This window comes from Manis javanica, chromosome 15, assembly GCF_040802235.1.
Source record: "Manis javanica isolate MJ-LG chromosome 15, MJ_LKY, whole genome shotgun sequence".
NCBI classification, from domain to species: domain Eukaryota; kingdom Metazoa; phylum Chordata; class Mammalia; order Pholidota; family Manidae; genus Manis; species Manis javanica.
In genome coordinates, this window is record NC_133170.1 from 4,217,970 (window position 1) to 4,242,547 (window position 24,578).

General features: G+C 62.7%; 1 protein-coding gene across 1 annotated transcript in view; it reads right to left on the reverse strand.

The window, feature by feature from the left end:
• Nucleotides 1-24,578, reverse strand: part of MUC19 (mucin 19, oligomeric) — a 102,461-nt gene that overhangs the window by 14,386 nt on the left and 63,497 nt on the right. The window contains exons 49-56 of the mRNA XM_073223505.1: nucleotides 23,885-24,544; nucleotides 23,135-23,830; nucleotides 22,385-23,080; nucleotides 21,635-22,330; nucleotides 20,885-21,580; nucleotides 20,135-20,830; nucleotides 19,570-20,044; nucleotides 440-19,480 (exon numbers count right to left, since the gene is read on the reverse strand). Of these exons, the coding sequence (XP_073079606.1) occupies nucleotides 440-19,480; nucleotides 19,570-20,044; nucleotides 20,135-20,830; nucleotides 20,885-21,580; nucleotides 21,635-22,330; nucleotides 22,385-23,080; nucleotides 23,135-23,830; nucleotides 23,885-24,544 (23,656 nt within the window). The remainder of the gene's footprint in view (nucleotides 1-439; nucleotides 19,481-19,569; nucleotides 20,045-20,134; nucleotides 20,831-20,884; nucleotides 21,581-21,634; nucleotides 22,331-22,384; nucleotides 23,081-23,134; nucleotides 23,831-23,884; nucleotides 24,545-24,578) is intronic.

Here is a 24,578-nt window from a genome sequence, read left to right on the forward strand (position 1 = left end):
AGAAGCCTAGAATATCTCTTAACCATTTCTCTAAAAATGTGGTCCTTGATTAAATTAACGTAAACTCACTATCATGATTTGGGTCTCAGTTATGCTCATGTTAGACCACAAACTACGAAACCAGGTAGGCCTTGCCTGCTTGGTTCCAGAAGAGGAACAAAGACTGACTCTCTAGATATATTTCCTTTGCCAACACCTCTGGTAGCTCCAAATAACCCTCTGGTTACATCTGGTCAAAAAAAGGTAGCAAGAAAAAAGTACTAATTTCTTAAGATGGCAATGAAATCAATTTAAAACAACAATCAAAAAAGTTCAATCTTTATTGAACGATTTGAGTTCTAAATAGTAAAGGTATAAGTTTATATAGATTAAAAGAAGGCATTAGATAAAAATAATATTGCCTATATTAAAGCTTCTGATGTTAGGAAACTTGACTTGCCTTCAGATGTAACCTCACTTCCTGGAGGCAAAATTCCTTCTGCATCAGTGGTGACCTCAGACAGTGATCCAGTTGACCATGAGAGACCAGAGGAAGGTCCAGTAGTCTCTGATTCACCAGTTGATAATCTCCTTGTCACTAAGCCTTCAAGAGCTGACACAGGTGACTTAGAAAACCCAGGAGAGGAACCAGTAGTCTCTGAACCTATACCATCGGGGCTGGTTGTCCTTAATAGGTCAGCTGATGGTCCAGTTAAACCTGATGACACAGACGAGAAGGTCGTTGTCCTTGCAAACATCTGACCTGGAATGAAACGCTCTGGAAATTCACCTGACGGTCCAACTGTGCCAGGTAAACGGAAAGTTTCTCGCGTTGTCCCTGAAATGGAAACACCTGGCCTCGCTGTCCCTGGTGACCTGGACACCGGTACAGTTGTCTCTTGCTCTGCACCCACGACTCCAGTTGTTCCTAGAATCTCAGCTGCTGGCCCAGTGGTACCTGCTGCTCCGGAGGATGGTCGCGTTGTCCCTGAACCTGCAGCGGCTGGTCCGGTGGTGCCTGCCGCTTCCGATGACGGTTCAGTTGTGCCTGGTTCGGCAGCTGATGGCCCAGTCGTCCCTGAGCCGGCAGCAGCTGGGGCAGTTGTGCCCGGTGATCCCGTGGCTCGTCTGGTTGTCCCTGACACGACACCTGGTCTGCTGGTCGGTCTCGGCCCGGATGAGGGGCCACTTGTCTCCTCACCCAAAAGGGTGGTTTCAGTTGTTCCCAACACTTCAGCTGACGGTGCCGTCGTGCCCGGCAAGCGCGACGAGGGTCTGGTTGTCCCTGACGCGACAACACCTGGTCTCGCTGTCCCTGGTGACCTGGACGCCGGTCCCGTTGTCTCTTGCCCTGCAACCACGACTCCAGTTGTTCCTAGCATCTCAGCTGCTGGCCCAGTGGTACCTGCTGCTCCGGAGGATGGGCGCGTCGTCCCGGAACCTGCAACGGCCGGTCCGGTTGTCCCTGCCACTTGCGACGATGGTTCTGTTGTGCCTGGTTCTGACGGTGATGGCCCAGTTGTCCCTGAGCCGGCAACAGCTGGTCCAGTCGTGCCTGGCGATCGGGATGATGGACGCGTTGTCCCTGACGCGACGACACCTGGTCTCGTTGTCCCTGGAGACCCAGAGGACGGCTCACTTGTCTCTCCTCCTGAGACAATGACTCTAGTTGCTCCGGGTTCTTCCGCTGATGATGGCCCAGTGGTACCTGCTGCTCTGGAGGATGGTCGCGTTGTCCCTGAACCTGCAGCGGCTGGTCCGGTGGTGCCTGCCGCTTCCGATGACGGTTCAGTTGTGCCTGGTTCGGCAGCTGATGGCCCAGTCGTCCCTGAGCCGGCAGCAGCTGGGGCAGTTGTGCCCGGTGATCCCGCGGCTCGTCTGGTTGTCCCTGACACGACACCTGGTCTGCTGGTCGGTCTCGGCCCGGATGAGGGGCCACTTGTCTCCTCACCCAAAAGGGTGATTTCAGTTGTTCCCAACACTTCAGCTGACGGTGCCGTCGTGCCCGGCAAGCGCGACGAGGGTCTGGTTGTCCCTGACGCGACAACACCTGGTCTCGCTGTCCCTGGTGACCCGGACGCCGGTCCCGTTGTCTCTTGCCCTGCAACCACGACTCCAGTTGTTCCTAGCATCTCAGCTGCTGGCCCAGTGGTACCTGCTGCTCCGGAGGATGGGCGCGTCGTCCCGGAACCTGCAACGGCCGGTCCGGTTGTCCCTGCCACTTGCGACGATGGTTCTGTTGTGCCTGGTTCTGACGGTGATGGCCCAGTTGTCCCTGAGCCGGCAACAGCTGGTCCAGTCGTGCCTGGCGATCGGGATGATGGACGCGTTGTCCCTGACGCGACGACACCTGGTCTCGTTGTCCCTGGAGACCCAGAGGACGGCTCACTTGTCTCTCCTCCTGAGACAATGACTCTAGTTGCTCCGGGTTCTTCCGCTGATGATGGCCCAGTGGTACCTGCTGCTCTGGAGGATGGTCGCGTTGTCCCTGAACCTGCAGCGGCTGGTCCGGTGGTGCCTGCCGCTTCCGATGACGGTTCAGTTGTGCCTGGTTCGGCAGCTGATGGCCCAGTCGTCCCTGAGCCGGCAGCAGCTGGGGCAGTTGTGCCCGGTGATCCCGCGGCTCGTCTGGTTGTCCCTGACACGACACCTGGTCTGCTGGTCGGTCTCGGCCCGGATGAGGGGCCACTTGTCTCCTCACCCAAAAGGGTGGTTTCAGTTGTTCCCAACACTTCAGCTGACGGTGCCGTCGTGCCCGGCAAGCGCGACGAGGGTCTGGTTGTCCCTGACGCGACAACACCTGGTCTCGCTGTCCCTGGTGACCCGGACGCCGGTCCCGTTGTCTCTTGCCCTGCAACCACGACTCCAGTTGTTCCTAGCATCTCAGCTGCTGGCCCAGTGGTACCTGCTGCTCCGGAGGATGGGCGCGTCGTCCCGGAACCTGCAACGGCCGGTCCGGTTGTCCCTGCCACTTGCGACGATGGTTCTGTTGTGCCTGGTTCTGACGGTGATGGCCCAGTTGTCCCTGAGCCGGCAACAGCTGGTCCAGTCGTGCCTGGCGATCGGGATGATGGACGCGTTGTCCCTGACGCGACGACACCTGGTCTCGTTGTCCCTGGAGACCCAGAGGACGGCTCACTTGTCTCTCCTCCTGAGACAATGACTCTAGTTGCTCCGGGTTCTTCCGCTGATGATGGCCCAGTGGTACCTGCTGCTCTGGAGGATGGTCGCGTTGTCCCTGAACCTGCAGCGGCTGGTCCGGTGGTGCCTGCCGCTTCCGATGACGGTTCAGTTGTGCCTGGTTCGGCAGCTGATGGCCCAGTCGTCCCTGAGCCGGCAGCAGCTGGGGCAGTTGTGCCCGGTGATCCCGCGGCTCGTCTGGTTGTCCCTGACACGACACCTGGTCTGCTGGTCGGTCTCGGCCCGGATGAGGGGCCACTTGTCTCCTCACCCAAAAGGGTGGTTTCAGTTGTTCCCAACACTTCAGCTGACGGTGCCGTCGTGCCCGGCAAGCGCGACGAGGGTCTGGTTGTCCCTGACGCGACAACACCTGGTCTCGCTGTCCCTGGTGACCCGGACGCCGGTCCCGTTGTCTCTTGCCCTGCAACCACGACTCCAGTTGTTCCTAGCATCTCAGCTGCTGGCCCAGTGGTACCTGCTGCTCCGGAGGATGGGCGCGTCGTCCCGGAACCTGCAACGGCCGGTCCGGTTGTCCCTGCCACTTGCGACGATGGTTCTGTTGTGCCTGGTTCTGACGGTGATGGCCCAGTTGTCCCTGAGCCGGCAACAGCTGGTCCAGTCGTGCCTGGCGATCGGGATGATGGACGCGTTGTCCCTGACGCGACGACACCTGGTCTCGTTGTCCCTGGAGACCCAGAGGACGGCTCACTTGTCTCTCCTCCTGAGACAATGACTCTAGTTGCTCCGGGTTCTTCCGCTGATGATGGCCCAGTGGTACCTGCTGCTCTGGAGGATGGTCGCGTTGTCCCTGAACCTGCAGCGGCTGGTCCGGTGGTGCCTGCCGCTTCCGATGACGGTTCAGTTGTGCCTGGTTCGGCAGCTGATGGCCCAGTCGTCCCTGAGCCGGCAGCAGCTGGGGCAGTTGTGCCCGGTGATCCCGCGGCTCGTCTGGTTGTCCCTGACACGACACCTGGTCTGCTGGTCGGTCTCGGCCCGGATGAGGGGCCACTTGTCTCCTCACCCAAAAGGGTGGTTTCAGTTGTTCCCAACACTTCAGCTGACGGTGCCGTCGTGCCCGGCAAGCGCGACGAGGGTCTGGTTGTCCCTGACGCGACAACACCTGGTCTCGCTGTCCCTGGTGACCCGGACGCCGGTCCCGTTGTCTCTTGCCCTGCAACCACGACTCCAGTTGTTCCTAGCATCTCAGCTGCTGGCCCAGTGGTACCTGCTGCTCCGGAGGATGGGCGCGTCGTCCCGGAACCTGCAACGGCCGGTCCGGTTGTCCCTGCCACTTGCGACGATGGTTCTGTTGTGCCTGGTTCTGACGGTGATGGCCCAGTTGTCCCTGAGCCGGCAACAGCTGGTCCAGTCGTGCCTGGCGATCGGGATGATGGACGCGTTGTCCCTGACGCGACGACACCTGGTCTCGTTGTCCCTGGAGACCCAGAGGACGGCTCACTTGTCTCTCCTCCTGAGACAATGACTCTAGTTGCTCCGGGTTCTTCCGCTGATGATGGCCCAGTGGTACCTGCTGCTCTGGAGGATGGTCGCGTTGTCCCTGAACCTGCAGCGGCTGGTCCGGTGGTGCCTGCCGCTTCCGATGACGGTTCAGTTGTGCCTGGTTCGGCAGCTGATGGCCCAGTCGTCCCTGAGCCGGCAGCAGCTGGGGCAGTTGTGCCCGGTGATCCCGCGGCTCGTCTGGTTGTCCCTGACACGACACCTGGTCTGCTGGTCGGTCTCGGCCCGGATGAGGGGCCACTTGTCTCCTCACCCAAAAGGGTGGTTTCAGTTGTTCCCAACACTTCAGCTGACGGTGCCGTCGTGCCCGGCAAGCGCGACGAGGGTCTGGTTGTCCCTGACGCGACAACACCTGGTCTCGCTGTCCCTGGTGACCCGGACGCCGGTCCCGTTGTCTCTTGCCCTGCAACCACGACTCCAGTTGTTCCTAGCATCTCAGCTGCTGGCCCAGTGGTACCTGCTGCTCCGGAGGATGGGCGCGTCGTCCCGGAACCTGCAACGGCCGGTCCGGTTGTCCCTGCCACTTGCGACGATGGTTCTGTTGTGCCTGGTTCTGACGGTGATGGCCCAGTTGTCCCTGAGCCGGCAACAGCTGGTCCAGTCGTGCCTGGCGATCGGGATGATGGACGCGTTGTCCCTGACGCGACGACACCTGGTCTCGTTGTCCCTGGAGACCCAGAGGACGGCTCACTTGTCTCTCCTCCTGAGACAATGACTCTAGTTGCTCCGGGTTCTTCCGCTGATGATGGCCCAGTGGTACCTGCTGCTCTGGAGGATGGTCGCGTTGTCCCTGAACCTGCAGCGGCTGGTCCGGTGGTGCCTGCCGCTTCCGATGACGGTTCAGTTGTGCCTGGTTCGGCAGCTGATGGCCCAGTCGTCCCTGAGCCGGCAGCAGCTGGGGCAGTTGTGCCCGGTGATCCCGCGGCTCGTCTGGTTGTCCCTGACACGACACCTGGTCTGCTGGTCGGTCTCGGCCCGGATGAGGGGCCACTTGTCTCCTCACCCAAAAGGGTGGTTTCAGTTGTTCCCAACACTTCAGCTGACGGTGCCGTCGTGCCCGGCAAGCGCGACGAGGGTCTGGTTGTCCCTGACGCGACAACACCTGGTCTCGCTGTCCCTGGTGACCCGGACGCCGGTCCCGTTGTCTCTTGCCCTGCAACCACGACTCCAGTTGTTCCTAGCATCTCAGCTGCTGGCCCAGTGGTACCTGCTGCTCCGGAGGATGGGCGCGTCGTCCCGGAACCTGCAACGGCCGGTCCGGTTGTCCCTGCCACTTGCGACGATGGTTCTGTTGTGCCTGGTTCTGACGGTGATGGCCCAGTTGTCCCTGAGCCGGCAACAGCTGGTCCAGTCGTGCCTGGCGATCGGGATGATGGACGCGTTGTCCCTGACGCGACGACACCTGGTCTCGTTGTCCCTGGAGACCCAGAGGACGGCTCACTTGTCTCTCCTCCTGAGACAATGACTCTAGTTGCTCCGGGTTCTTCCGCTGATGATGGCCCAGTGGTACCTGCTGCTCTGGAGGATGGTCGCGTTGTCCCTGAACCTGCAGCGGCTGGTCCGGTGGTGCCTGCCGCTTCCGATGACGGTTCAGTTGTGCCTGGTTCGGCAGCTGATGGCCCAGTCGTCCCTGAGCCGGCAGCAGCTGGGGCAGTTGTGCCCGGTGATCCCGCGGCTCGTCTGGTTGTCCCTGACACGACACCTGGTCTGCTGGTCGGTCTCGGCCCGGATGAGGGGCCACTTGTCTCCTCACCCAAAAGGGTGGTTTCAGTTGTTCCCAACACTTCAGCTGACGGTGCCGTCGTGCCCGGCAAGCGCGACGAGGGTCTGGTTGTCCCTGACGCGACAACACCTGGTCTCGCTGTCCCTGGTGACCCGGACGCCGGTCCCGTTGTCTCTTGCCCTGCAACCACGACTCCAGTTGTTCCTAGCATCTCAGCTGCTGGCCCAGTGGTACCTGCTGCTCCGGAGGATGGGCGCGTCGTCCCGGAACCTGCAACGGCCGGTCCGGTTGTCCCTGCCACTTGCGACGATGGTTCTGTTGTGCCTGGTTCTGACGGTGATGGCCCAGTTGTCCCTGAGCCGGCAACAGCTGGTCCAGTCGTGCCTGGCGATCGGGATGATGGACGCGTTGTCCCTGACGCGACGACACCTGGTCTCGTTGTCCCTGGAGACCCAGAGGACGGCTCACTTGTCTCTCCTCCTGAGACAATGACTCTAGTTGCTCCGGGTTCTTCCGCTGATGATGGCCCAGTGGTACCTGCTGCTCTGGAGGATGGTCGCGTTGTCCCTGAACCTGCAGCGGCTGGTCCGGTGGTGCCTGCCGCTTCCGATGACGGTTCAGTTGTGCCTGGTTCGGCAGCTGATGGCCCAGTCGTCCCTGAGCCGGCAGCAGCTGGGGCAGTTGTGCCCGGTGATCCCGCGGCTCGTCTGGTTGTCCCTGACACGACACCTGGTCTGCTGGTCGGTCTCGGCCCGGATGAGGGGCCACTTGTCTCCTCACCCAAAAGGGTGGTTTCAGTTGTTCCCAACACTTCAGCTGACGGTGCCGTCGTGCCCGGCAAGCGCGACGAGGGTCTGGTTGTCCCTGACGCGACAACACCTGGTCTCGCTGTCCCTGGTGACCCGGACGCCGGTCCCGTTGTCTCTTGCCCTGCAACCACGACTCCAGTTGTTCCTAGCATCTCAGCTGCTGGCCCAGTGGTACCTGCTGCTCCGGAGGATGGGCGCGTCGTCCCGGAACCTGCAACGGCCGGTCCGGTTGTCCCTGCCACTTGCGACGATGGTTCTGTTGTGCCTGGTTCTGACGGTGATGGCCCAGTTGTCCCTGAGCCGGCAACAGCTGGTCCAGTCGTGCCTGGCGATCGGGATGATGGACGCGTTGTCCCTGACGCGACGACACCTGGTCTCGTTGTCCCTGGAGACCCAGAGGACGGCTCACTTGTCTCTCCTCCTGAGACAATGACTCTAGTTGCTCCGGGTTCTTCCGCTGATGATGGCCCAGTGGTACCTGCTGCTCTGGAGGATGGTCGCGTTGTCCCTGAACCTGCAGCGGCTGGTCCGGTGGTGCCTGCCGCTTCCGATGACGGTTCAGTTGTGCCTGGTTCGGCAGCTGATGGCCCAGTCGTCCCTGAGCCGGCAGCAGCTGGGGCAGTTGTGCCCGGTGATCCCGCGGCTCGTCTGGTTGTCCCTGACACGACACCTGGTCTGCTGGTCGGTCTCGGCCCGGATGAGGGGCCACTTGTCTCCTCACCCAAAAGGGTGGTTTCAGTTGTTCCCAACACTTCAGCTGACGGTGCCGTCGTGCCCGGCAAGCGCGACGAGGGTCTGGTTGTCCCTGACGCGACAACACCTGGTCTCGCTGTCCCTGGTGACCCGGACGCCGGTCCCGTTGTCTCTTGCCCTGCAACCACGACTCCAGTTGTTCCTAGCATCTCAGCTGCTGGCCCAGTGGTACCTGCTGCTCCGGAGGATGGGCGCGTCGTCCCGGAACCTGCAACGGCCGGTCCGGTTGTCCCTGCCACTTGCGACGATGGTTCTGTTGTGCCTGGTTCTGACGGTGATGGCCCAGTTGTCCCTGAGCCGGCAACAGCTGGTCCAGTCGTGCCTGGCGATCGGGATGATGGACGCGTTGTCCCTGACGCGACGACACCTGGTCTCGTTGTCCCTGGAGACCCAGAGGACGGCTCACTTGTCTCTCCTCCTGAGACAATGACTCTAGTTGCTCCGGGTTCTTCCGCTGATGATGGCCCAGTGGTACCTGCTGCTCTGGAGGATGGTCGCGTTGTCCCTGAACCTGCAGCGGCTGGTCCGGTGGTGCCTGCCGCTTCCGATGACGGTTCAGTTGTGCCTGGTTCGGCAGCTGATGGCCCAGTCGTCCCTGAGCCGGCAGCAGCTGGGGCAGTTGTGCCCGGTGATCCCGCGGCTCGTCTGGTTGTCCCTGACACGACACCTGGTCTGCTGGTCGGTCTCGGCCCGGATGAGGGGCCACTTGTCTCCTCACCCAAAAGGGTGGTTTCAGTTGTTCCCAACACTTCAGCTGACGGTGCCGTCGTGCCCGGCAAGCGCGACGAGGGTCTGGTTGTCCCTGACGCGACAACACCTGGTCTCGCTGTCCCTGGTGACCCGGACGCCGGTCCCGTTGTCTCTTGCCCTGCAACCACGACTCCAGTTGTTCCTAGCATCTCAGCTGCTGGCCCAGTGGTACCTGCTGCTCCGGAGGATGGGCGCGTCGTCCCGGAACCTGCAACGGCCGGTCCGGTTGTCCCTGCCACTTGCGACGATGGTTCTGTTGTGCCTGGTTCTGACGGTGATGGCCCAGTTGTCCCTGAGCCGGCAACAGCTGGTCCAGTCGTGCCTGGCGATCGGGATGATGGACGCGTTGTCCCTGACGCGACGACACCTGGTCTCGTTGTCCCTGGAGACCCAGAGGACGGCTCACTTGTCTCTCCTCCTGAGACAATGACTCTAGTTGCTCCGGGTTCTTCCGCTGATGATGGCCCAGTGGTACCTGCTGCTCTGGAGGATGGTCGCGTTGTCCCTGAACCTGCAGCGGCTGGTCCGGTGGTGCCTGCCGCTTCCGATGACGGTTCAGTTGTGCCTGGTTCGCCAGCTGATGGCCCAGTCGTCCCTGAGCCGGCAGCAGCTGGGGCAGTTGTGCCCGGTGATCCCGCGGCTCGTCTGGTTGTCCCTGACACGACACCTGGTCTGCTGGTCGGTCTCGGCCCGGATGAGGGGCCACTTGTCTCCTCACCCAAAAGGGTGGTTTCAGTTGTTCCCAACACTTCAGCTGACGGTGCCGTCGTGCCCGGCAAGCGCGACGAGGGTCTGGTTGTCCCTGACGCGACAACACCTGGTCTCGCTGTCCCTGGTGACCCGGACGCCGGTCCCGTTGTCTCTTGCCCTGCAACCACGACTCCAGTTGTTCCTAGCATCTCAGCTGCTGGCCCAGTGGTACCTGCTGCTCCGGAGGATGGGCGCGTCGTCCCGGAACCTGCAACGGCCGGTCCGGTTGTCCCTGCCACTTGCGACGATGGTTCTGTTGTGCCTGGTTCTGACGGTGATGGCCCAGTTGTCCCTGAGCCGGCAACAGCTGGTCCAGTCGTGCCTGGCGATCGGGATGATGGACGCGTTGTCCCTGACGCGACGACACCTGGTCTCGTTGTCCCTGGAGACCCAGAGGACGGCTCACTTGTCTCTCCTCCTGAGACAATGACTCTAGTTGCTCCGGGTTCTTCCGCTGATGATGGCCCAGTGGTACCTGCTGCTCTGGAGGATGGTCGCGTTGTCCCTGAACCTGCAGCGGCTGGTCCGGTGGTGCCTGCCGCTTCCGATGACGGTTCAGTTGTGCCTGGTTCGGCAGCTGATGGCCCAGTCGTCCCTGAGCCGGCAGCAGCTGGGGCAGTTGTGCCCGGTGATCCCGCGGCTCGTCTGGTTGTCCCTGACACGACACCTGGTCTGCTGGTCGGTCTCGGCCCGGATGAGGGGCCACTTGTCTCCTCACCCAAAAGGGTGGTTTCAGTTGTTCCCAACACTTCAGCTGACGGTGCCGTCGTGCCCGGCAAGCGCGACGAGGGTCTGGTTGTCCCTGACGCGACAACACCTGGTCTCGCTGTCCCTGGTGACCCGGACGCCGGTCCCGTTGTCTCTTGCCCTGCAACCACGACTCCAGTTGTTCCTAGCATCTCAGCTGCTGGCCCAGTGGTACCTGCTGCTCCGGAGGATGGGCGCGTCGTCCCGGAACCTGCAACGGCCGGTCCGGTTGTCCCTGCCACTTGCGACGATGGTTCTGTTGTGCCTGGTTCTGACGGTGATGGCCCAGTTGTCCCTGAGCCGGCAACAGCTGGTCCAGTCGTGCCTGGCGATCGGGATGATGGACGCGTTGTCCCTGACGCGACGACACCTGGTCTCGTTGTCCCTGGAGACCCAGAGGACGGCTCACTTGTCTCTCCTCCTGAGACAATGACTCTAGTTGCTCCGGGTTCTTCCGCTGATGATGGCCCAGTGGTACCTGCTGCTCTGGAGGATGGTCGCGTTGTCCCTGAACCTGCAGCGGCTGGTCCGGTGGTGCCTGCCGCTTCCGATGACGGTTCAGTTGTGCCTGGTTCGGCAGCTGATGGCCCAGTCGTCCCTGAGCCGGCAGCAGCTGGGGCAGTTGTGCCCGGTGATCCCGCGGCTCGTCTGGTTGTCCCTGACACGACACCTGGTCTGCTGGTCGGTCTCGGCCCGGATGAGGGGCCACTTGTCTCCTCACCCAAAAGGGTGGTTTCAGTTGTTCCCAACACTTCAGCTGACGGTGCCGTCGTGCCCGGCAAGCGCGACGAGGGTCTGGTTGTCCCTGACGCGACAACACCTGGTCTCGCTGTCCCTGGTGACCCGGACGCCGGTCCCGTTGTCTCTTGCCCTGCAACCACGACTCCAGTTGTTCCTAGCATCTCAGCTGCTGGCCCAGTGGTACCTGCTGCTCCGGAGGATGGGCGCGTCGTCCCGGAACCTGCAACGGCCGGTCCGGTTGTCCCTGCCACTTGCGACGATGGTTCTGTTGTGCCTGGTTCTGACGGTGATGGCCCAGTTGTCCCTGAGCCGGCAACAGCTGGTCCAGTCGTGCCTGGCGATCGGGATGATGGACGCGTTGTCCCTGACGCGACGACACCTGGTCTCGTTGTCCCTGGAGACCCAGAGGACGGCTCACTTGTCTCTCCTCCTGAGACAATGACTCTAGTTGCTCCGGGTTCTTCCGCTGATGATGGCCCAGTGGTACCTGCTGCTCTGGAGGATGGTCGCGTTGTCCCTGAACCTGCAGCGGCTGGTCCGGTGGTGCCTGCCGCTTCCGATGACGGTTCAGTTGTGCCTGGTTCGGCAGCTGATGGCCCAGTCGTCCCTGAGCCGGCAGCAGCTGGGGCAGTTGTGCCCGGTGATCCCGCGGCTCGTCTGGTTGTCCCTGACACGACACCTGGTCTGCTGGTCGGTCTCGGCCCGGATGAGGGGCCACTTGTCTCCTCACCCAAAAGGGTGGTTTCAGTTGTTCCCAACACTTCAGCTGACGGTGCCGTCGTGCCCGGCAAGCGCGACGAGGGTCTGGTTGTCCCTGACGCGACAACACCTGGTCTCGCTGTCCCTGGTGACCCGGACGCCGGTCCCGTTGTCTCTTGCCCTGCAACCACGACTCCAGTTGTTCCTAGCATCTCAGCTGCTGGCCCAGTGGTACCTGCTGCTCCGGAGGATGGGCGCGTCGTCCCGGAACCTGCAACGGCCGGTCCGGTTGTCCCTGCCACTTGCGACGATGGTTCTGTTGTGCCTGGTTCTGACGGTGATGGCCCAGTTGTCCCTGAGCCGGCAACAGCTGGTCCAGTCGTGCCTGGCGATCGGGATGATGGACGCGTTGTCCCTGACGCGACGACACCTGGTCTCGTTGTCCCTGGAGACCCAGAGGACGGCTCACTTGTCTCTCCTCCTGAGACAATGACTCTAGTTGCTCCGGGTTCTTCCGCTGATGATGGCCCAGTGGTACCTGCTGCTCTGGAGGATGGTCGCGTTGTCCCTGAACCTGCAGCGGCTGGTCCGGTGGTGCCTGCCGCTTCCGATGACGGTTCAGTTGTGCCTGGTTCGGCAGCTGATGGCCCAGTCGTCCCTGAGCCGGCAGCAGCTGGGGCAGTTGTGCCCGGTGATCCCGCGGCTCGTCTGGTTGTCCCTGACACGACACCTGGTCTGCTGGTCGGTCTCGGCCCGGATGAGGGGCCACTTGTCTCCTCACCCAAAAGGGTGGTTTCAGTTGTTCCCAACACTTCAGCTGACGGTGCCGTCGTGCCCGGCAAGCGCGACGAGGGTCTGGTTGTCCCTGACGCGACAACACCTGGTCTCGCTGTCCCTGGTGACCCGGACGCCGGTCCCGTTGTCTCTTGCCCTGCAACCACGACTCCAGTTGTTCCTAGCATCTCAGCTGCTGGCCCAGTGGTACCTGCTGCTCCGGAGGATGGGCGCGTCGTCCCGGAACCTGCAACGGCCGGTCCGGTTGTCCCTGCCACTTGCGACGATGGTTCTGTTGTGCCTGGTTCTGACGGTGATGGCCCAGTTGTCCCTGAGCCGGCAACAGCTGGTCCAGTCGTGCCTGGCGATCGGGATGATGGACGCGTTGTCCCTGACGCGACGACACCTGGTCTCGTTGTCCCTGGAGACCCAGAGGACGGCTCACTTGTCTCTCCTCCTGAGACAATGACTCTAGTTGCTCCGGGTTCTTCCGCTGATGATGGCCCAGTGGTACCTGCTGCTCTGGAGGATGGTCGCGTTGTCCCTGAACCTGCAGCGGCTGGTCCGGTGGTGCCTGCCGCTTCCGATGACGGTTCAGTTGTGCCTGGTTCGGCAGCTGATGGCCCAGTCGTCCCTGAGCCGGCAGCAGCTGGGGCAGTTGTGCCCGGTGATCCCGCGGCTCGTCTGGTTGTCCCTGACACGACACCTGGTCTGCTGGTCGGTCTCGGCCCGGATGAGGGGCCACTTGTCTCCTCACCCAAAAGGGTGGTTTCAGTTGTTCCCAACACTTCAGCTGACGGTGCCGTCGTGCCCGGCAAGCGCGACGAGGGTCTGGTTGTCCCTGACGCGACAACACCTGGTCTCGCTGTCCCTGGTGACCCGGACGCCGGTCCCGTTGTCTCTTGCCCTGCAACCACGACTCCAGTTGTTCCTAGCATCTCAGCTGCTGGCCCAGTGGTACCTGCTGCTCCGGAGGATGGGCGCGTCGTCCCGGAACCTGCAACGGCCGGTCCGGTTGTCCCTGCCACTTGCGACGATGGTTCTGTTGTGCCTGGTTCTGACGGTGATGGCCCAGTTGTCCCTGAGCCGGCAACAGCTGGTCCAGTCGTGCCTGGCGATCGGGATGATGGACGCGTTGTCCCTGACGCGACGACACCTGGTCTCGTTGTCCCTGGAGACCCAGAGGACGGCTCACTTGTCTCTCCTCCTGAGACAATGACTCTAGTTGCTCCGGGTTCTTCCGCTGATGATGGCCCAGTGGTACCTGCTGCTCTGGAGGATGGTCGCGTTGTCCCTGAACCTGCAGCGGCTGGTCCGGTGGTGCCTGCCGCTTCCGATGACGGTTCAGTTGTGCCTGGTTCGGCAGCTGATGGCCCAGTCGTCCCTGAGCCGGCAGCAGCTGGGGCAGTTGTGCCCGGTGATCCCGCGGCTCGTCTGGTTGTCCCTGACACGACACCTGGTCTGCTGGTCGGTCTCGGCCCGGATGAGGGGCCACTTGTCTCCTCACCCAAAAGGGTGGTTTCAGTTGTTCCCAACACTTCAGCTGACGGTGCCGTCGTGCCCGGCAAGCGCGACGAGGGTCTGGTTGTCCCTGACGCGACAACACCTGGTCTCGCTGTCCCTGGTGACCCGGACGCCGGTCCCGTTGTCTCTTGCCCTGCAACCACGACTCCAGTTGTTCCTAGCATCTCAGCTGCTGGCCCAGTGGTACCTGCTGCTCCGGAGGATGGGCGCGTCGTCCCGGAACCTGCAACGGCCGGTCCGGTTGTCCCTGCCACTTGCGACGATGGTTCTGTTGTGCCTGGTTCTGACGGTGATGGCCCAGTTGTCCCTGAGCCGGCAACAGCTGGTCCAGTCGTGCCTGGCGATCGGGATGATGGACGCGTTGTCCCTGACGCGACGACACCTGGTCTCGTTGTCCCTGGAGACCCAGAGGACGGCTCACTTGTCTCTCCTCCTGAGACAATGACTCTAGTTGCTCCGGGTTCTTCCGCTGATGATGGCCCAGTGGTACCTGCTGCTCTGGAGGATGGTCGCGTTGTCCCTGAACCTGCAGCGGCTGGTCCGGTGGTGCCTGCCGCTTCCGATGACGGTTCAGTTGTGCCTGGTTCGGCAGCTGATGGCCCAGTCGTCCCTGAGCCGGCAGCAGCTGGGGCAGTTGTGCCCGGTGATCCCGCGGCTCGTCTGGTTGTCCCTGACACGACACCTGGTCTGCTGGTCGGTCTCGGCCCGGATGAGGGGCCACTTGTCTCCTCACCCAAAAGGGTGGTTTCAGTTGTTCCCAACACTTCAGCTGACGGTGCCGTCGTGCCCGGCAAGCGCGACGAGGGTCTGGTTGTCCCTGACGCGACAACACCTGGTCTCGCTGTCCCTGGTGACCCGGACGCCGGTCCCGTTGTCTCTTGCCCTGCAACCACGACTCCAGTTGTTCCTAGCATCTCAGCTGCTGGCCCAGTGGTACCTGCTGCTCCGGAGGATGGGCGCGTCGTCCCGGAACCTGCAACGGCCGGTCCGGTTGTCCCTGCCACTTGCGACGATGGTTCTGTTGTGCCTGGTTCTGACGGTGATGGCCCAGTTGTCCCTGAGCCGGCAACAGCTGGTCCAGTCGTGCCTGGCGATCGGGATGATGGACGCGTTGTCCCTGACGCGACGACACCTGGTCTCGTTGTCCCTGGAGACCCAGAGGACGGCTCACTTGTCTCTCCTCCTGAGACAATGACTCTAGTTGCTCCGGGTTCTTCCGCTGATGATGGCCCAGTGGTACCTGCTGCTCTGGAGGATGGTCGCGTTGTCCCTGAACCTGCAGCGGCTGGTCCGGTGGTGCCTGCCGCTTCCGATGACGGTTCAGTTGTGCCTGGTTCGCCAGCTGATGGCCCAGTCGTCCCTGAGCCGGCAGCAGCTGGGGCAGTTGTGCCCGGTGATCCCGCGGCTCGTCTGGTTGTCCCTGACACGACACCTGGTCTGCTGGTCGGTCTCGGCCCGGATGAGGGGCCACTTGTCTCCTCACCCAAAAGGGTGGTTTCAGTTGTTCCCAACACTTCAGCTGACGGTGCCGTCGTGCCCGGCAAGCGCGACGAGGGTCTGGTTGTCCCTGACGCGACAACACCTGGTCTCGCTGTCCCTGGTGACCCGGACGCCGGTCCCGTTGTCTCTTGCCCTGCAACCACGACTCCAGTTGTTCCTAGCATCTCAGCTGCTGGCCCAGTGGTACCTGCTGCTCCGGAGGATGGGCGCGTCGTCCCGGAACCTGCAACGGCCGGTCCGGTTGTCCCTGCCACTTGCGACGATGGTTCTGTTGTGCCTGGTTCTGACGGTGATGGCCCAGTTGTCCCTGAGCCGGCAACAGCTGGTCCAGTCGTGCCTGGCGATCGGGATGATGGACGCGTTGTCCCTGACGCGACGACACCTGGTCTCGTTGTCCCTGGAGACCCAGAGGACGGCTCACTTGTCTCTCCTCCTGAGACAATGACTCTAGTTGCTCCGGGTTCTTCCGCTGATGATGGCCCAGTGGTACCTGCTGCTCTGGAGGATGGTCGCGTTGTCCCTGAACCTGCAGCGGCTGGTCCGGTGGTGCCTGCCGCTTCCGATGACGGTTCAGTTGTGCCTGGTTCGCCAGCTGATGGCCCAGTCGTCCCTGAGCCGGCAGCAGCTGGGGCAGTTGTGCCCGGTGATCCCGCGGCTCGTCTGGTTGTCCCTGACACGACACCTGGTCTGCTGGTCGGTCTCGGCCCGGATGAGGGGCCACTTGTCTCCTCACCCAAAAGGGTGATTTCAGTTGTTCCCAACACTTCAGCTGACGGTGCCGTCGTGCCCGGCAAGCGCGACGAGGGTCTGGTTGTCCCTGACGCGACAACACCTGGTCTCGCTGTCCCTGGTGACCCGGACGCCGGTCCCGTTGTCTCTTGCCCTGCAACCACGACTCCAGTTGTTCCTAGCATCTCAGCTGCTGGCCCAGTGGTACCTGCTGCTCCGGAGGATGGGCGCGTCGTCCCGGAACCTGCAACGGCCGGTCCGGTTGTCCCTGCCACTTGCGACGATGGTTCTGTTGTGCCTGGTTCTGACGGTGATGGCCCAGTTGTCCCTGAGCCGGCAACAGCTGGTCCAGTCGTGCCTGGCGATCGGGATGATGGACGCGTTGTCCCTGACGCGACGACACCTGGTCTCGTTGTCCCTGGAGACCCAGAGGACGGCTCACTTGTCTCTCCTCCTGAGACAATGACTCTAGTTGCTCCGGGTTCTTCCGCTGATGATGGCCCAGTGGTACCTGCTGCTCTGGAGGATGGTCGCGTTGTCCCTGAACCTGCAGCGGCTGGTCCGGTGGTGCCTGCCGCTTCCGATGACGGTTCAGTTGTGCCTGGTTCGCCAGCTGATGGCCCAGTCGTCCCTGAGCCGGCAGCAGCTGGGGCAGTTGTGCCCGGTGATCCCGCGGCTCGTCTGGTTGTCCCTGACACGACACCTGGTCTGCTGGTCGGTCTCGGCCCGGATGAGGGGCCACTTGTCTCCTCACCCAAAAGGGTGGTTTCAGTTGTTCCCAACACTTCAGCTGACGGTGCCGTCGTGCCCGGCAAGCGCGACGAGGGTCTGGTTGTCCCTGACGCGACAACACCTGGTCTCGCTGTCCCTGGTGACCCGGACGCCGGTCCCGTTGTCTCTTGCCCTGCAACCACGACTCCAGTTGTTCCTAGCATCTCAGCTGCTGGCCCAGTGGTACCTGCTGCTCCGGAGGATGGGCGCGTCGTCCCGGAACCTGCAACGGCCGGTCCGGTTGTCCCTGCCACTTGCGACGATGGTTCTGTTGTGCCTGGTTCTGACGGTGATGGCCCAGTTGTCCCTGAGCCGGCAACAGCTGGTCCAGTCGTGCCTGGCGATCGGGATGATGGACGCGTTGTCCCTGACGCGACGACACCTGGTCTCGTTGTCCCTGGAGACCCAGAGGACGGCTCACTTGTCTCTCCTCCTGAGACAATGACTCTAGTTGCTCCGGGTTCTTCCGCTGATGATGGCCCAGTGGTACCTGCTGCTCTGGAGGATGGTCGCGTTGTCCCTGAACCTGCAGCGGCTGGTCCGGTGGTGCCTGCCGCTTCCGATGACGGTTCAGTTGTGCCTGGTTCGGCAGCTGATGGCCCAGTCGTCCCTGAGCCGGCAGCAGCTGGGGCAGTTGTGCCCGGTGATCCCGCGGCTCGTCTGGTTGTCCCTGACACGACACCTGGTCTGCTGGTCGGTCTCGGCCCGGATGAGGGGCCACTTGTCTCCTCACCCAAAAGGGTGATTTCAGTTGTTCCCAACACTTCAGCTGACGGTGCCGTCGTGCCCGGCAAGCGCGACGAGGGTCTGGTTGTCCCTGACGCGACAACACCTGGTCTCGCTGTCCCTGGTGACCCGGACGCCGGTCCCGTTGTCTCTTGCCCTGCAACCACGACTCCAGTTGTTCCTAGCATCTCAGCTGCTGGCCCAGTGGTACCTGCTGCTCCGGAGGATGGGCGCGTCGTCCCGGAACCTGCAACGGCCGGTCCGGTTGTCCCTGCCACTTGCGACGATGGTTCTGTTGTGCCTGGTTCTGACGGTGATGGCCCAGTTGTCCCTGAGCCGGCAACAGCTGGTCCAGTCGTGCCTGGCGATCGGGATGATGGACGCGTTGTCCCTGACGCGACGACACCTGGTCTCGTTGTCCCTGGAGACCCAGAGGACGGCTCACTTGTCTCTCCTCCTGAGACAATGACTCTAGTTGCTCCGGGTTCTTCCGCTGATGATGGCCCAGTGGTACCTGCTGCTCTGGAGGATGGTCGCGTTGTCCCTGAACCTGCAGCGGCTGGTCCGGTGGTGCCTGCCGCTTCCGATGACGGTTCAGTTGTGCCTGGTTCGGCAGCTGATGGCCCAGTCGTCCCTGAGCCGGCAGCAGCTGGGGCAGTTGTGCCCGGTGATCCCGCGGCTCGTCTGGTTGTCCCTGACACGACACCTGGTCTGCTGGTCGGTCTCGGCCCGGATGAGGGGCCACTTGTCTCCTCACCCAAAAGGGTGATTTCAGTTGTTCCCAACACTTCAGCTGACGGTGCCGTCGTGCCCGGCAAGCGCGACGAGGGTCTGGTTGTCCCTGACGCGACAACACCTGGTCTCGCTGTCCCTGGTGACCCGGACGCCGGTCCCGTTGTCTCTTGCCCTGCAACCACGACTCCAGTTGTTCCTAGCATCTCAGCTGCTGGCCCAGTGGTACCTGCTGCTCCGGAGGATGGGCGCGTCGTCCCGGAACCTGCAACGGCCGGTCCGGTTGTCCCTGCCACTTGCGACGATGGTTCTGTTGTGCCTGGTTCTGACGGTGATGGCCCAGTTGTCCCTGAGCCGGCAACAGCTGGTCCAGTCGTGCCTGGCGATCGGGATGATGGACGCGTTGTCCCTGACGCGACGACACCTGGTCTCGTTGTCCCTGGAGACCCAGAGGACGGCTCACTTGTCTCTCCTCCTGAGACAATGACTCTAGTTGCTCCGGGTTCTTCCGCTGATGATGGCCCAGTGGTACCTGCTGCTCTGGAGGATGGTCGCGTTGTCCCTGAACCTGCAGCGGCTGGTCCGGTGGTGCCTGCCGCTTCCGATGACGGTTCAGTTGTGCCTGGTTCGCCAGCTGATGGCCCAGTCGTCCCTGAGCCGGCAGCAGCTGGGGCAGTTGTGCCCGGTGATCCCGCGGCTCGTCTGGTTGTCCCTGACACGACACCTGGTCTGCTGGTCGGTCTCGGCCCGGATGAGGGGCCACTTGTCTCCTCACCCAAAAGGGTGATTTCAGTTGTTCCCAACACTTCAGCTGACGGTGCCGTCGTGCCCGGCAAGCGCGACGAGGGTCTGGTTGTCCCTGACGCGACAACACCTGGTCTCGCTGTCCCTGGTGACCCGGACGCCGGTCCCGTTGTCTCTTGCCCTGCAACCACGACTCCAGTTGTTCCTAGCATCTCAGCTGCTGGCCCAGTGGTACCTGCTGCTCCGGAGGATGGGCGCGTCGTCCCGGAACCTGCAACGGCCGGTCCGGTTGTCCCTGCCACTTGCGACGATGGTTCTGTTGTGCCTGGTTCTGACGGTGATGGCCCAGTTGTCCCTGAGCCGGCAACAGCTGGTCCAGTCGTGCCTGGCGATCGGGATGATGGACGCGTTGTCCCTGACGCGACGACACCTGGTCTCGTTGTCCCTGGAGACCCAGAGGACGGCTCACTTGTCTCTCCTCCTGAGACAATGACTCTAGTTGCTCCGGGTTCTTCCGCTGATGATGGCCCAGTGGTACCTGCTGCTCTGGAGGATGGTCGCGTTGTCCCTGAACCTGCAGCGGCTGGTCCGGTGGTGCCTGCCGCTTCCGATGACGGTTCAGTTGTGCCTGGTTCGCCAGCTGATGGCCCAGTCGTCCCTGAGCCGGCAGCAGCTGGGGCAGTTGTGCCCGGTGATCCCGCGGCTCGTCTGGTTGTCCCTGACACGACACCTGGTCTGCTGGTCGGTCTCGGCCCGGATGAGGGGCCACTTGTCTCCTCACCCAAAAGGGTGGTTTCAGTTGTTCCCAACACCTCAGCTGACGGTGCCGTCGTGCCCGGCAAGCGCGCCGAGGGTCTGGTTGTCCCTGACGCGACAACACCTGGTCTCGCTGTCCCTGGTGACCCGGACGCCGGTCCCGTTGTCTCTTGCCCTGCAACCACGACTCCAGTTGTTCCTAGCATCTCAGCTGCTGGCCCAGTGGTACCTGCTGCTCCGGAGGATGGGCGCGTCGTCCCGGAACCTGCAACGGCCGGTCCGGTTGTCCCTGCCACTTGCGACGATGGTTCTGTTGTGCCTGGTTCTGACGGTGATGGCCCAGTTGTCCCTGAGCCGGCAACAGCTGGTCCAGTCGTGCCTGGCGATCGGGATGATGGACGCGTTGTCCCTGACGCGACGACACCTGGTCTCGTTGTCCCTGGAGACCCAGAGGACGGCTCACTTGTCTCTCCTCCTGAGACAATGACTCTAGTTGCTCCGGGTTCTTCCGCTGATGATGGCCCAGTGGTACCTGCTGCTCTGGAGGATGGTCGCGTTGTCCCTGAACCTGCAGCGGCTGGTCCGGTGGTGCCTGCCGCTTCCGATGACGGTTCAGTTGTGCCTGGTTCGCCAGCTGATGGCCCAGTCGTCCCTGAGCCGGCAGCAGCTGGGGCAGTTGTGCCCGGTGATCCCGCGGCTCGTCTGGTTGTCCCTGACACGACACCTGGTCTGCTGGTCGGTCTCGGCCCGGATGAGGGGCCACTTGTCTCCTCACCCAAAAGGGTGGTTTCAGTTGTTCCCAACACTTCAGCTGACGGTGCCGTCGTGCCCGGCAAGCGCGACGAGGGTCTGGTTGTCCCTGACGCGACAACACCTGGTCTCGCTGTCCCTGGTGACCCGGACGCCGGTCCCGTTGTCTCTTGCCCTGCAACCACGACTCCAGTTGTTCCTAGCATCTCAGCTGCTGGCCCAGTGGTACCTGCTGCTCCGGAGGATGGGCGCGTCGTCCCGGAACCTGCAACGGCCGGTCCGGTTGTCCCTGCCACTTGCGACGATGGTTCTGTTGTGCCTGGTTCTGACGGTGATGGCCCAGTTGTCCCTGAGCCGGCAACAGCTGGTCCAGTCGTGCCTGGCGATCGGGATGATGGACGCGTTGTCCCTGACGCGACGACACCTGGTCTCGTTGTCCCTGGAGACCCAGAGGACGGCTCACTTGTCTCTCCTCCTGAGACAATGACTCTAGTTGCTCCGGGTTCTTCCGCTGATGATGGCCCAGTGGTACCTGCTGCTCTGGAGGATGGTCGCGTTGTCCCTGAACCTGCAGCGGCTGGTCCGGTGGTGCCTGCCGCTTCCGATGACGGTTCAGTTGTGCCTGGTTCGGCAGCTGATGGCCCAGTCGTCCCTGAGCCGGCAGCAGCTGGGGCAGTTGTGCCCGGTGATCCCGCGGCTCGTCTGGTTGTCCCTGACACGACACCTGGTCTGCTGGTCGGTCTCGGCCCGGATGAGGGGCCACTTGTCTCCTCACCCAAAAGGGTGATTTCAGTTGTTCCCAACACTTCAGCTGACGGTGCCGTCGTGCCCGGCAAGCGCGACGAGGGTCTGGTTGTCCCTGACGCGACAACACCTGGTCTCGCTGTCCCTGGTGACCCGGACGCCGGTCCCGTTGTCTCTTGCCCTGCAACCACGACTCCAGTTGTTCCTAGCATCTCAGCTGCTGGCCCAGTGGTACCTGCTGCTCCGGAGGATGGGCGCGTCGTCCCGGAACCTGCAACGGCCGGTCCGGTTGTCCCTGCCACTTGCGACGATGGTTCTGTTGTGCCTGGTTCTGACGGTGATGGCCCAGTTGTCCCTGAGCCGGCAACAGCTGGTCCAGTCGTGCCTGGCGATCGGGATGATGGACGCGTTGTCCCTGACGCGACGACACCTGGTCTCGTTGTCCCTGGAGACCCAGAGGACGGCTCACTTGTCTCTCCTCCTGAGACAATGACTCTAGTTGCTCCGGGTTCTTCCGCTGATGATGGCCCAGTGGTACCTGCTGCTCTGGAGGATGGTCGCGTTGTCCCTGAACCTGCAGCGGCTGGTCCGGTGGTGCCTGCCGCTTCCGATGACGGTTCAGTTGTGCCTGGTTCGCCAGCTGATGGCCCAGTCGTCCCTGAGCCGGCAGCAGCTGGGGCAGTTGTGCCCGGTGATCCCGCGGCTCGTCTGGTTGTCCCTGACACGACACCTGGTCTGCTGGTCGGTCTCGGCCCGGATGAGGGGCCACTTGTCTCCTCACCCAAAAGGGTGGTTTCAGTTGTTCCCAACACTTCAGCTGACGGTGCCGTCGTGCCCGGCAAGCGCGACGAGGGTCTGGTTGTCCCTGACGCGACAACACCTGGTCTCGCTGTCCCTGGTGACCCGGACGCCGGTCCCGTTGTCTCTTGCCCTGCAACCACGACTCCAGTTGTTCCTAGCATCTCAGCTGCTGGCCCAGTGGTACCTGCTGCTCCGGAGGATGGGCGCGTCGTCCCGGAACCTGCAACGGCCGGTCCGGTTGTCCCTGCCACTTGCGACGATGGTTCTGTTGTGCCTGGTTCTGACGGTGATGGCCCAGTTGTCCCTGAGCCGGCAACAGCTGGTCCAGTCGTGCCTGGCGATCGGGATGATGGACGCGTTGTCCCTGACGCGACGACACCTGGTCTCGTTGTCCCTGGAGACCCAGAGGACGGCTCACTTGTCTCTCCTCCTGAGACAATGACTCTAGTTGCTCCGGGTTCTTCCGCTGATGATGGCCCAGTGGTACCTGCTGCTCTGGAGGATGGTCGCGTTGTCCCTGAACCTGCAGCGGCTGGTCCGGTGGTGCCTGCCGCTTCCGATGACGGTTCAGTTGTGCCTGGTTCGCCAGCTGATGGCCCAGTCGTCCCTGAGCCGGCAGCAGCTGGGGCAGTTGTGCCCGGTGATCCCGCGGCTCGTCTGGTTGTCCCTGACACGACACCTGGTCTGCTGGTCGGTCTCGGCCCGGATGAGGGGCCACTTGTCTCCTCACCCAAAAGGGTGATTTCAGTTGTTCCCAACACTTCAGCTGACGGTGCCGTCGTGCCCGGCAAGCGCGACGAGGGTCTGGTTGTCCCTGACGCGACAACACCTGGTCTCGCTGTCCCTGGTGACCCGGACGCCGGTCCCGTTGTCTCTTGCCCTGCAACCACGACTCCAGTTGTTCCTAGCATCTCAGCTGCTGGCCCAGTGGTACCTGCTGCTCCGGAGGATGGGCGCGTCGTCCCGGAACCTGCAACGGCCGGTCCGGTTGTCCCTGCCACTTGCGACGATGGTTCTGTTGTGCCTGGTTCTGACGGTGATGGCCCAGTTGTCCCTGAGCCGGCAACAGCTGGTCCAGTCGTGCCTGGCGATCGGGATGATGGACGCGTTGTCCCTGACGCGACGACACCTGGTCTCGTTGTCCCTGGAGACCCAGAGGACGGCTCACTTGTCTCTCCTCCTGAGACAATGACTCTAGTTGCTCCGGGTTCTTCCGCTGATGATGGCCCAGTGGTACCTGCTGCTCTGGAGGATGGTCGCGTTGTCCCTGAACCTGCAGCGGCTGGTCCGGTGGTGCCTGCCGCTTCCGATGACGGTTCAGTTGTGCCTGGTTCGGCAGCTGATGGCCCAGTCGTCCCTGAGCCGGCAGCAGCTGGGGCAGTTGTGCCCGGTGATCCCGCGGCTCGTCTGGTTGTCCCTGACACGACACCTGGTCTGCTGGTCGGTCTCGGCCCGGATGAGAGGCCACTTGTCTCCTCACCCAAAAGGGTGATTTCAGTTGTTCCCAACACTTCAGCTGACGGTGCCGTCGTGCCCGGCAAGCGCGCCGAGGGTCTGGTTGTCCCTGACGCGACAACACCTGGTCTCGCTGTCCCTGGTGACCCGGACGCCGGTCCCGTTGTCTCTTGCCCTGCAACCACGACTCCAGTTGTTCCTAGCATCTCAGCTGCTGGCCCAGTGGTACCTGCTGCTCCGGAGGATGGGCGCGTCGTCCCGGAACCTGCAACGGCCGGTCCGGTTGTCCCTGCCACTTGCGACGATGGTTCTGTTGTGCCTGGTTCTGACGGTGATGGCCCAGTTGTCCCTGAGCCGGCAACAGCTGGTCCAGTCGTGCCTGGCGATCGGGATGATGGACGCGTTGTCCCTGACGCGACGACACCTGGTCTCGTTGTCCCTGGAGACCCAGAGGACGGCTCACTTGTCTCTCCTCCTGAGACAATGACTCTAGTTGCTCCGGGTTCTTCCGCTGATGATGGCCCAGTGGTACCTGCTGCTCTGGAGGATGGTCGCGTTGTCCCTGAACCTGCAGCGGCTGGTCCGGTGGTGCCTGCCGCTTCCGATGATGGTTCAGTTGTGCCTGGTTCGGCAGCTGATGGCCCAGTCGTCCCTGAGCCGGCAGCAGCTGGGGCAGTTGTGCCCGGTGATCCCGCGGCTCGTCTGGTTGTCCCTGACACGACACCTGGTCTGCTGGTCGGTCTCGGCCCGGATGAGGGGCCACTTGTCTCCTCACCCAAAAGGGTGATTTCAGTTGTTCCCAACACTTCAGCTGACGGTGCCGTCGTGCCCGGCAAGCGCGACGAGGGTCTGGTTGTCCCTGACGCGACAACACCTGGTCTCGCTGTCCCTGGTGTCCCGGACGCCGGTCCCGTTGTCTCTTG